Source organism: Nestor notabilis, unplaced genomic scaffold (genome assembly GCF_000696875.1).
Source record: "Nestor notabilis isolate BGI_N333 unplaced genomic scaffold, ASM69687v1 scaffold11716, whole genome shotgun sequence".
In the NCBI taxonomy this organism is placed as follows: domain Eukaryota; kingdom Metazoa; phylum Chordata; class Aves; order Psittaciformes; family Psittacidae; genus Nestor; species Nestor notabilis.
In genome coordinates this window covers 23,237-35,976 of record NW_009933359.1, presented here as the reverse complement: position 1 = coordinate 35,976, position 12,740 = coordinate 23,237, and the positions used below count along the sequence as shown (strand labels likewise).

General features: G+C 42.0%; 1 protein-coding gene across 4 annotated transcripts in view; it reads left to right on the top strand.

The window, feature by feature from the left end:
- SMG7 (SMG7 nonsense mediated mRNA decay factor) overlaps window positions 1-12,740 on the top strand; it is a 31,435-nt gene that overhangs the window by 15,617 nt on the left and 3,078 nt on the right. Inside the window, exons 13-19 of one of the 4 annotated variants that reach the window (XM_010016850.1) lie at window positions 213-501; window positions 4,367-4,511; window positions 6,482-6,861; window positions 7,409-7,774; window positions 9,337-9,486; window positions 11,604-11,684; window positions 12,380-12,539. In XM_010016850.1, the coding sequence (XP_010015152.1) occupies window positions 213-501; window positions 4,367-4,511; window positions 6,482-6,861; window positions 7,409-7,774; window positions 9,337-9,486; window positions 11,604-11,684; window positions 12,380-12,539 (1,571 nt within the window). Of the gene's footprint in view, window positions 1-212; window positions 649-4,366; window positions 4,512-6,481; window positions 6,862-7,408; window positions 7,775-9,336; window positions 9,487-11,603; window positions 11,685-12,379; window positions 12,540-12,740 lie in introns of all 4 variants that reach the window. The other 3 variants (XM_010016846.1, XM_010016849.1, XM_010016848.1) reach the window with 3 other exon arrangements.

Here is a 12,740-nt window from a genome sequence, read left to right as displayed (position 1 = left end):
CTGTGTTTCACTTGCTGCTGTAATCCAGGTGCTAGTTATAAACATTACTTTTCTCACTATTCAACACAGTGATTAGGTATAACATAAACGCAAAATGCTGACAGAGCTAGTAAGATGTTCTGTGGCGTGCCATTGCTTTATAGACTTGATTACTTTAAGGAATGTATTTGAAGTAATGTACTTGCTTTTCAATTCCTTTTTGTCTTTTTCAGGTTGATTCAGTGTGAAAATGAGGTAGGAAAGCTGCTGTTTTTGACAGAAATCCCAGAACTATTACTAGAGGATCCTAGTGAAGCCAAAGAGAGTCTCGCCTTGCAGGAAACATCTATTGTAGAGCCACTATCTACAGATGGGAGCCCTGGACTCAAATCAGTTCTGTCTTCTGGCAGAAGCCTGAACAACAACTGTGATGCAGGAGAAAAACCAATGGTCACATTCAAAGAGAACATCAAGCCACGGGAAATTAACAGAGAGCAAGGGCGAATCTATCCCCCTAAAGATGTAGGTAGGGAACGACGGGACTATAACAAAGGAATAGTAGCTAATAAGAATGATGGAAAGAAGGATAACAATAAAAGAAAGAATGAGACCAAGAAATGCGGTTTGGATAAGATGCAGGAAGCAGGAAAGCAGAACGTGGCAGTTCAGGTAAGCCTTTAGATCAAAGGAATACTGTGTCTTAAGCGGTACAATGTTTGTGTCAGGGCTGTCACTGCTTATATAAAGTACGGTAGAGTCAAGGTCTTGCTGTGGGCCCTGCACGTACAGCTAACACACAAGAAACATAGAAACACATCTGTCTCAAAGATCAGGTATTAGCGCTCTTAGGGTCTCTGCCCTTTTCCTTGATGCTCTCTCAATTTCTTGGGGAGGAAAAGATAGGGGAGCAATGAAAGATGATTTTTCTGTGTTAACTGTCTTAAAAACCAGGCTTCTACCTGCTGTTCCTCAGATTATTCAGGCTACCAAGGCAGTTCACAAGACCAGGTTGTAGTTGTGCTCTTACCCATGCTATGGTCTGTTGTGATGGAACTTGGTACTCTGTATTTTCAGTTCAGTTGACTTGTGCACATTCAATAAATTGAACACACTGCAAAAGCACCAATTGTGTATGTGCAGTAAGATCTTCTGTACTGTTTGTGCAGTCAAGTGGCCCTTTGTGGAATAAGGAAAGCCACACTGCTCTTAAATTGTAAATCTGTGCTCAGGCACTTGCTCAGAATTGTTTCACATCAGCTGTTCTTTTATCAGTTGTATTTTCTTAGAGGCAGGCTTTTTTCCTCAATTTCTCTGAGCGTTATGTATGAAAATGCTCACCTCATAAGTGATATGCTGGTCTGACTTCCATCAAGTTGTAGTAAATAAGGGTGAAGAGCTTCAGGGTTGATCTGGTCCGTGTCTGGATAGTTTGGCTGCACCTCTGTCATTCTCTGATGACATCTGGAGGCATGTAATGATATGATGGAGACTCTTTATTATTTCCCTAGAGAAACTATGTCAGTTCTTCACTGTTCTTGCAAGTGGAAATTATTTCCTAATGCATTTCATCTTCCTTGACTCTGTGTAAGCCTATTACTACTTCCCAGGACAGGTCTGCAGAACACCTTAAGTCTTCCTCTTTGCAACTGCTCTGAAGACCTGCCTTGTTTTCCCTTAGGCTAAGCGAACCAGCTCTTTCAGTCTTTCCAGCTTGTGTCATTAGGACCCTTGGATCATTCTTGTTTTCCTCCTGATTATTTGCTATTAAACATCGTTATGAAATGGAAGGCCAGAACTGGCAATGTTATCCAGTTGGGTTTTCAGGGGGTCCTACCAAGGAGGGTAAAGGGGAATAGCCTACAGAAAGTGGGTGGCAATTGTGAGTCACCAAACAAGATTCTGGTATCTGAAAACCAACACAAGTGAGTTAGAATGGCAAGTTTCTTATGTATTTGTTGAAGACGTCTGGAACATGGTTGCAGGCCTGAGCACAACTCTTAGTTTTGGTGTTTCTGCCCCTGTCTTGCAAAATAAGGACTTAAGGCTGTTAAAATCCACTAGATTTTCTGAGAAGTATGGTAGATTTTTTGGGTAGGGAAGGTATTTTAATTTTAACCCAGCTGATTTATCAAAAATTTGCTTGTCTTAAGAGATAGCCCAGGAAAAGCTTACTTCTAACCCGCCTGTAGCAGAATCTTTTCTGATGTGATTGATCACTCTTCGTCTCTTGTTGTATAGAAATTAACTTCGACTTTTTAGTTCTGTCAGCTGTATTTGTTATGGCAGCTATTCCAGTGAAATGTCTTCTGTTTCATATAGTTTGGTGGACTTACTTACCCAGACCTATTCTAGAATATGGGGAGGGTTTGCTTTCTCAGCTCCCCAAGAAACCACTGCTGGGTTTTTTTTTTTAACTGATTGGTGGTCTGTTAGTGCTCACTTTGGCCTTCCTGGAAATTTCAGGCTTTATCCTCCATAGTTAATTGCCTTCAAAAGCCCAAATGCTGCAAATTTTGCAGCTTCTACTTAGCAAAAATGTTAATAATATTATACAAAGGTAATCAGTCCTGTTTCACAGGTAAGTGGAGAACTTCCACATTCAGACAGGATCACAGAAGTGTGACATGGGTTGAATCTCTGCTCTCTAGGGAAAATACAGTTTGGTGCCGAGGAAGGTTTAATGCAGGCTTACTCAAGGTGTTATGTACTCTTAAGAGGTCACTGTGATGATACAGTACTTCTCTCAAGTACCAGGGAGGAACACTTAGGACCACTAGGAGAGTAAATAGTTGGTAGTATTGACAGTTTTGAGGTGAGATCAAGTAGAAGCAGGGAAGCAACTGAAATTCGTCTGTCTTGATTAATCAATTCTAGTTATTTAGGTTTTTTAAAGTTAACTGTAAATCACGGCGGGGGGGGGAGATGCGCTTTTGAAAGCCACCTTTAGAAATGTATTATAGTAGCTTTGAACTTATGATGGGACCAGAGCTCGTGTTTTTAAATCTCATGGCAGGAAGAGTGTCTTTGAATTCTCTAATGTTGTTATAAAAGAATGCATAGCTCTTGGTATTAGTTATTAAAATATTTGGCTTATTGTGGAGGAAAAAAAGGACAAGACAACATAAGTTGAATACATAGAATGTGACAAAGGGTAAAGATGGTCAGTGAATAGATACAGCAAGAGCAAGGGCTGCATCATTTGTTGTGCTTAGCATCAGCCAGAACCTTGAGGTGAGATTTTCTCCTGATTTTTGTCTGAGAGATCAAAAATATACCCAAACCTCCCAGTCTTACAATCTACTTTTTTAATTAAATGCAAAAAATAAGCTACATTCCCATAACTTCTGAATGGGGAAATGTAGATTTATTTGGAAAAGCATTTGAATGCATCTACCCCTTTTCTACTATATTTTGACAGAAAAGACCTGCCCTCTGACTCCTTTCAACTCATCTGCAATAAATGTTGAAATAAACCCCACAGAGTTTTTGTTTGTTTGTTTTGGATTTTTTTTAATGTGGTCCCTGGTAAAACTCTTTCTTTGAATCACCTTTGCGGCTTGGCGTCAGGTCTGCTCCTGGGTCCTTTCTGTATTGCCCGGGTTCCTTGCTTGCTGTCGTTTTCCTGCCTGCTCCATCTTGCATTCCAGGCAGTTCTGCCGAGCTGAACAGAAAGGGAAAGTAGTCTTCCCCTCTGTCTTCCTCTCCAGGAAGACCCAGACCGCAGCAGACTCAGAATCAGGTAAACATTACATTACCTTCTTCTCTCTGCCTCTAACTGGTGCAGCTCTTTTAACAGAACATACAGCAGTTACACAATAATCTGAAAGAAGTTAAGCACTTTTGCTATGTCTTGTATGTTCTTAGTCAAAAGAACTTTGTAGTATGCAGGAATTTGTGCATATACATTACCATATGGATTAGGGTGAAAGAGTTCCCTAGGAAGAACGTGATAGTGCGTGGTTTTCTTAGGTGCTGCAGGTAAGTAGCATATGTTAAGTTGAAGCAGTGCCCTAGGAGAAGCATAACAGCATTTGCACTTCTCTTTTTAAGGCACTGCAGCTGAACAGCAGAAATCTGTTGTATGGTCTGAGGATATTGTGTCCACTTCCCACTCTCTTGCTAGAGAAAGAGCTTTTTGCATCCTATGAGTAGATATCCTTACAGTGCTTTTGTGAGGCAAAGAGTGCCTGAGGACAAGCAGTGTAGACTGCCTGCATTCAGTGAGAGGAGAATGGGGTTCCTGTGTTCTAAGCCTTTCCCAGTTACTTAGGGAAAAGAAAATAATGTCTAAGACAATCTGGGAGTTCATTTTTTTTGTCTTAAGAGATATGATATGGGTAATTACAGGAAAAGTTATCTAATTTCTTCTTACTTGCTTTTACATTAGGTGAAGTCCCAGACAGAGATGAGGAAGACTCCAGTGTCTGAGGCAAGGAAAACACCTGTAACTCAGACTCCAAGTCAGGCCAGCAGTTCTCAGTTCATCCCCATTCATCACCCAGGAGCCTTCCCTCCCCTTCCTAGCCGGCCAGGTAATTTGCATCATTCTTTTGAAATGTGATTATTATTGACTGCAAAGAAAATATGTAATAGTGGTTGTTACAGCCTCTGAAGGTAGGAGCTGTTTTAATGAACATGCATTCTCATGTTGAGAATCTTACAAAGAAGTAAGGAAAGGGCATAGCAGAACCGAAACAAGATAAGTAAGATTCCTATGCTTTGGAATCGAGGTCTGTCATGAAATCTGATGTCATCTTCATGGTTAGTGGGTGTGAGATCAAAGAACTTCATAGTAGGCTATTTCTGTAGTTAGTCAAAACATGACAAAGTGTTTTGGTAGTTCAGGAGGAAGTACTCTCTGTGCATAGGACTCCATTACAAAAGATCAGTCACACTGCTTTCTTCTTTGAAGCTCAGTGTCTTTTGTAGTGTTGCTCATGTTTTAGGCTGTAATTTGTGTGGTGGTCTTTGCTGTTGTTGCTGCATTGTGTTCCCATTTTGTTGTGGAATGTTCCTGTCATATGTTGCTGTCCATGTTTATTCATGAAATAGCTGGAGGCTGAATCTTCCTTCCCTGCAGCTGTATGTCTAGTTGCTTAATATAAGACAGAGACACATGTTCCCTGGAACCATGTCAGCATAAAATGTGGCCCGTGAGATGCAGAATTAAAGCTTGCCTTCCAGACCTGGCTTGTCAGTGTGAACTTCAGGAAAGAAATTGATCTTGCAGATATGAGGATTTGTTTACTTACCATCTGTCTCTATCTAAATTAATCCAGAGACTGGTGATCCTTTGGGAGGAGGCAGTAGACTTATTGATTGCTTCTGTCCATTGTTCCGGAAATTTAGTCCCTGAAAATGTGTGTGTTTTGAGGGGGAAGGAACTTCAGGGATAAAAACATCAAACCCCCCAGAATGGTAAGGGAAAAGGTAGTGGGGGAAGAAAAATCAGGGAGGTTGAGGTGTGTGTGGAGGGAAACATGACTTTCCCAGGTGCTGCCCTGGCTGACTGTTATCAATGCTTGCAATATTGCAAGAAAACTCAAGAACGGATTCTGAATTCAACTATGATCACAGCCATATATGTGCAAAGATGAGAAAGGACATTATAGTGCAAGTATGTAAACTGGTGTTTCCTGTCCTTGTGGTCTAAATGAGCAAAATAGGAAAAAAAATCCTCACAAAATTATTTCTGGAGGGAACTATCTGCTCTGTCAAATTGTGATTAAAGATCACAATCTCACAATTGTGATTAAAGATCTCTTCTTCTTTGGAGAAGAGATTCAAAGCAGCCCTGTGGAGAAGGACTTTGGGGTGTTGGTTGATGAGAAACTTGACGTGAGCCAGCTTCAGTGTGCGCTTGCAGCCCAGAAAGCCAACCGTATCCTGGGCTGTATCAAAAGAAGCATGACCAGCAGGTCAAAGGAGATGATCCTGCCCCTCTACTCTGCTCTTGTGAGACCTCACTTGGAGTGTTGTGTACAGTTCTGGTGTTCTCAGCATAAAAAGGACATGGAGCTGCTGGAGCAAGTCCAGAGGAGGCCGCGCGGATGATAAGAGGGCTGGAGCACCTCCTGTATGAAGACAGGCTGAGAAAGTTGGGGCTGTTCAGCCTGGAGAAGAGAAGGCTGCGTGGAGACCTCATAGCAGCCTTCCAGTATCTGAAGGGGGCCTACAAGGATGCTGGGGAGGGACTCTTCATTAGGGACTCTAGTGGTAGGACAAGGGGTAATGGCTTTAAACTTAAACAGGGGAACTTTAGGTTAGATATAAGGGAGAAGTTCTTCACAGTGAGGGTGGTGAGGCACTGGAATAAGTTGCCCAAGGAAGTTGTGAATGCTCCATCCCTGGCGGTGTTCAAGGCCAGGCTGGACAGAGCCTTGGGCGACATAGTTTAGTGTGTGGTGTCCGTGCTTATGGCAGGGGGGTTGGAACTAGATGATCTTAAGGTCCTTTCCAACCCTAACTATTCTATGTTTCTATGTATTTTTATCTTTTTCAGGGTTTCCACCCCCAGCCTATGTTGTCCCCCCACCTGTGGCTTTCTCCATGAGCACGGGGTACACCTTCCCAGGTGGTGTTTCTGTCCCAGGAACCTTCCTTCAGCCCACAGCTCACTCGCCTGCAGGAAACCAGGTGCAAGGTGGGAAACAGTCCCACATTCCTTACAGCCAGCAACGGCCCTCTGGACCAGGGCCAATGACCCAGGGACCTCAGCAAACACCACCTCCTTCCCAGCAGCCCCTCTCATCTTTACCAGCTCAGGCAACAGCACAGTCCACAAGCCAGTTACAGGTCCAAGCTCTGGCCCAGCAGCAGTCCCCTACAAAAGCTGTGCAGGGTCTGGGGAAGAGCCCACCACACCACTCCGGATTCCAACAGGTAAACTTGACTAATGCAGTGGGCTAAGCTTCGTTTAAAAATAAATAGCAGCATTCAAGACTTAAGCTCCTGGATTACCTTTTCAAAACTGTCATTAAAGACCTTGGTGTGGAATTTTGACCTTTGAACTTCTGGGCAAATTTGTAGAAGAGCTGAAATTTAGTGGGTGCAAACATACGATCCTGTAACATAGGGGAGGTATATCTGGAATGGGCAGGTGGACATCCTTTCCCCTTTTAGTTTTATATTCTGTCCCCTGGTTATTTCCCTTAGTAGCAGTAGTGTTATATTGTACTGTAGTCATTAAACTGTTCTTACTGTAGCCCGTGGATCTAACATTCCTTTGATTCTCCTCCCCATTCTGCCCGGGGGTGAGCAAGTAGCTGTGTGGGGCTGAGTTACTGGCTGGGTTTAAACCATGACACACAGCAAATCAGAATGTGGAATGTTTATCACAAGTAAACCAGACTGACAGTTTGAATGGAGTTAGGCATTCAGTTAACTAATTGTTCCTACCTGCTGGTGAAATCATATGTTTCTGCCTCAGTATCCACAGACGGACTCGTCAAAGCAGCTCTGGAACCCACCTCAAGTCCAAGGCTCACTGGGGAAGATCATGCCTGTAAAGCAGTCCTATTACCTGCAGGCACAGGACCCTCTAAAATTATTTGAACAGTCATTACAGCCTCCTGTGATGCAACAGCAACCTCTGGAGAAAAAAATGAAGCCTTTCCCAATGGAGCCATATAACCAGAATCCCTCAGAAGTCAAGGTGCCAGAATATTACTGGGACTCTTCCTATGGCATGGCTGACAATAGGGTGATGGCACAGCAGTCTAACATGGACCGCAGGGGAAAACGGCAAGGAGTCTTCCGCCCAGAGCAGGATGCTGTCTCCAGGATGACCTTTGAGGTAAAGATCTGTGCTATAAATGGTGAAAACCAATGAGGTGCTAATATTCCTGACAACTCTAGGAGTTCCCCTGTTTCAAGACTGCTCTGTAGTCCCAAGTAGGTCTTTAGTTAGTAGGGATCTGGGTATCAGTAAATGGGATTGCAGCAAACAGTGATGAATTCTCCATTATCGGTTGGCTGTGTGTGGGATCCGGCTCTTGAAGATTTTGTTTCAGGTAGGTGTAAGTCTTGTTCGGTGTAGATGTAACATTGATCTCTGCACTGTCTGTCATGTCGAGAAACATGGGAGCTCATAGTTTTGGGGAATATTCTTGTCTGGCAACTGGTGAAAACAGTAAAAGCCATCCAAATAATCCTAGTTTAATTATTACCTTTTAGATGAACTCTTGACACCCATATAGTATCTTGAATGTGTTGAATGGCTGAGGCTGCAATAGGGAGATAAAGGCTGGAAACTGGAGATGACAGGAGCAATCTTGTCTTGGATTACTACTTTTTTTTTTTTTTCTTTTTTTTTTTTTTTTTTCCCCTGCAGACTCCACCATGCAGTGAGAAGAGCTGAATGACTTTCTTAGCTCTTGGTTGCACGAATGTAACACTTTGCTTCTGTTCATGCAGTTGTGCTTCATGTTGCTGTTTATAAAATCTGCAATCATTGTTATTAATTACCAGTCCTGGAGTTGTCTGTGAGTGCTTTTGGTGATGTTTATAAGGAAATTTAAACAGAGGTCTCTTTAAACCTTTGGTCAGATGTGCCTCTGTAAATGCACTCCAGATTTTCAGAAGGTCGGTTGAGATCACTTGGCTTATTCTTCAGAGAGAAAAGCGAGATGATACAGAGGAGTCTGCCTCTACCCTGATGTCAGGTTGTGGTTTTTAGATGGAGACAGGATCAAAGCCTTGTTCTCATCCCTAAAAGGGACGCCTTGCCTTGGTGGAAGCACAGTGCAGTACAGACAGAACCTGCACCCGTGATGCTTGTGTAAACATCCCTCACAAAAGCCAAGATGTGGAGTTTGACCAGCACTTTGCAGGAATTTTTTGGCTCAGAGGTCTAGTCAGCTGTGCATTGGCTCAGCCGCCATTAGCAGCAAAAAGAAGTCTCACGTGATTTGAACTCCACAAATAGATGAGGGAAGAATATGCAAATGTAATTTTATTTGAAACCTAAATTACTCACAGGTCAGCTGTAGAAGAATAATTTCATGATTTTGTGTTCCTTGTCCTTGAATGTGAAAACAGGTTCAGTATTTGGCATGGATGTAATAGGAAGCACATGCTCCACTAATTAAAACTAGCTGCCCACCATTTTGATGCTGCAGTGCTCCTCCCAGTATGTGTTAGGCAATGTGGCTAGCTACGTTTTCTGCTTGGTATTTTCTCTGCGTACCTCAGCACACTTCTGCTGCGCCACTTTCTCACCTCACATTTCTGCATGCTGCCTTCTGCTTTTCTCTTGCTGTTTTCCTTCAACCCGCTGTGCCTTAGCCTCTCCTCGCTGTCTCTTGCTGTTCCCCTTTCTGCCTTCCGTTGTCTTACTGTGGTCATTTCTGTCACTAGGACCCCAAGAGCTCCCCTCTGCTTCCTCCGGACCTGTTAAAGAGTCTGGCTGCCTTGGAGGAGGAGGAAGAGCTGATTTTCTCTAATCCTCCTGATCTTTACCCAGCTCTGCTGGGGCCTCTCGCCTCTCTTCCTGGACGAAGCCTCTTTGTATGTATTTGATGTAATACTGCTGCTTCTCACTCTTAACTAGCATCTCTTTCTTCTGTGAAATTATAAGAAATGCAAAATGCCTTTCTCTCCCCCCCATCTCTCCTGTCCACTTCCTGCTTCACCCTTGAGCTATTCTTCATGTGAGAGCTCAGACCAGCTGAAGGCCCACATTATAACTCTTGGGCTGAATTCAGGCCTGATAATTTGTTCAGAAATCAGAATAACAGTGGTGTTCAGGAGAGACATTGATACAACATTTAATGCACTTGCTCTTCTGCAGTTGTATGGCCTTAGTAGTAAGGGCAAGGAGGAACACAGATTCAGCTGTGGGAAGTCATCAGGAAGAGCATGGCTTATTATAAGCTGTGTATAAAAAGTCCATAAAGGCAGGGGGAAGAGTTCCCTACTAAATGGATAAGAGATGGTAAAAGAGCAAAATGTCTTTGGAAGGAAATTGCAAGCAACTGGCTAAATAATTGGTAACTCCTATAGAAATAGTCATTTTTGACAGACTGAATTCCCTACATTTATGTATTAAAACCTTCCTAGTTGACTAGCTTCAGTGTCTTAGAGCTGCTGAATTTGTAAATTGCCTCTGAAAATGCAGTACACCTTTCTAGTATGGCTATAATCATGTTCATTAAGTACTACTATTTCAGATTAGTAGCAGTAACAAAGAAAAGTAATTTGTGACTCAATCTCTGATCAAGTCTATTCCTCATTTACTTTACACACCATCCTAAAGAGCCAGTAGCAAAATAGACACCCATTTCTGTCTCATTAGATACCTTCGCTAAGTAACTAATAGCTGCTTCTTCAACAGCTTCCTTTGAAGCTCCTACTTTTGCTGTCTGCTGACAAATGGAAGGAAATTCTCTGTGCAAGCTGTGTGTATATGCAGAGTGTGAATTTTGTCTGCCTTTTAAAATGTGCTTTCAAAGTAATGAGTTGTCACTTTGAAAATCTAACAAGCTAGGAGCTGCTTGCAAAGAAAATGAGGCTATTTGTCTTAGGTTTACAGGATAAAAGCAAAGATATTCCAGATAAAAGACCATGGTAAAGAGAAGGGGACACTAGTTCAGGTTTCCTGTTTTTTTTTTTTTGAACAATAGATTTAAAAACATGTGACATGCCTGAGCTGGTATGAGTGCAAGAGGGCTTTTATTTGGAACAAGACTGCACCTTTCATTCTGGATCACACATGGTTTTACTTATGGCTTCACTATTTCTATGTCTTGGTGATCCTGATCCTAAATTTGGTGGTGTTAATTGTATTTTTATAATTTTTTTTTGGTTTCTGTATCGGTGGTAACTAGGCTTGTTTCAGAGACACTATTTTCCACTGCTTGATTATAGTAAGAATTGAAGAGAAAGCTGAGAAATACTATGCTGCACGTAACAGCTGAATGAGAGGGGGTGGCCATAGGTGATGGAAAAGGTCACACAGTCCATAATATCTTACCATGGAACCCCAGGGGAGTTTTTGAACCTTTGTTTTAAGCATTAGGTTCTGCTTTGGGGTTTTTTTGGAGTGGGTTTGTTTTGTTTGTTGTTTTTTTTTGTTTGGTTTTTTTTTTTTAATTCCTCTCTACAGTCATTTATGATGAGAATGAGAGAGCACTAAATGAAACTTGGACTCTATAACCCAATTAAAAAATCACAGCACTTGGCTGCTTTTGCTATAAGAATGTCTGTACAGCAGGGATGTTCTCAAAACTGAAAAATACTGTCAGTAGCAGCGTCCAAGAGTCTCATCTTGTTTGAAGGAGTCCTCTGACCATTCGGAAGGATCCGGTCTTGTTTGTATGAGGATTTTTAGGGTTTTTTTCTCCCCAGGATCTCCCCTCTAGATGTGTCAGAGTGTTACACTTCAGGTTGAAAAGCTGTTCTGGCAGTGGGGTTTGCCCAAGGCTCTCAGCTGTTGATACTAATTACAGGTAGTAAGGAAACTTTCTGCATTTGTTAGTCTGTTCTCTTTATCCTCCAACATGCTGGAGCCAAAAAACAAGGAAGGTTTTAAAAGTGACCATCTTAACAGTTTCTAATAGCATACTTTCCTCCTGCTCACTACGCTGAACAATAACTTCTCTTCTTCCACTTTTTGGTTTCTAAAGAAGTCCCTCCTGGAAAAACCATCAGAACTGATGTCTCAGTCATCGTCTTTCCTGTCCCTCAGTGGTTTTTCTCTTAATCAGGTAAGTGAGGACCAGAGTCTGCACCACTTTGCTGTTTAAGCTTGCCATTAAACTGGGTAGCATGGCAGAAATATGGGGATATCCTTTAGTTCATACCAGTGGAAGACATGAAAGAAATCTGTATGTGTGCCTAACTTCAGTCTGTAATAGTAAGATTATCTTTGCCTTTTCAGTTGTCTTCACAAATTCATTCTAGCTGGAGTTCTGCAGACATAATGTTGTATCTTACTGAGTTCATGGGCTCCTTGCTCATAGTAGAATCATGGAAGTTGGCTGAAAAGGTGCATCTCAAAGTGTTATGGTGTGTAGGGTTGTTTTCTTCCTGAGCACTGTACTACCCATTCTTTTCCAGAGAACTGAGCAGGGTCTTCAAACAATTTTTGTGAGTACTGGGAATTTAAAGATTTTTGTGAAGGTTTTGCAGTCCAGCCAGGAGAAATCTATCCTGATTTGAAATGTGATGGACTTCATATTACATAAAATGTTCACAGAGCTGGGGAGTGACAAAGGAGTTAGGAAAATATTTTGATCTATAATTGTACAGTCTCAGTGTTTGAAATAAATCTAATGCCTAAACTAAATACTCCTTTGGGTTTTGGTTTTTGGGTTTTTTTTGTTTGGTTGGTTTTTTTTTTGTTTGTTTGTTTTTGGTTTTTTTTTTTTTTTTTGTTTGTTTTGTTTTGTTTTTTCCCCAGGAAAGATACCCAAATAACAGCATGTTCAATGAGGTATATGGGAAAAACATGAATACCAGCACAAAACCAGAAGTCACCCCTTCAGTTGCGCATCAGGAGACTTCACTGTATTCTCTCTTTGAAGGGACACCATGGTCTCCATCCCTTCCAGCCAGCTCAGGTAATCCTGGTATGTTTTTTCTTGTGTCTAGTGATTTAAGAGGATTTGAGTTAATTCTGCCCTGCAGAGAAGGACTTTGGGGTGTTGGTTGATGAGAAGCTCGACGTGAGCCAGCTTCAGTGTGTGTTTGCAGCCCAGAAAGCAAACCATATCCTGGGCTGTATCAAAAGAAGCATGACCAGCAGGACAAAGGAGGTGATC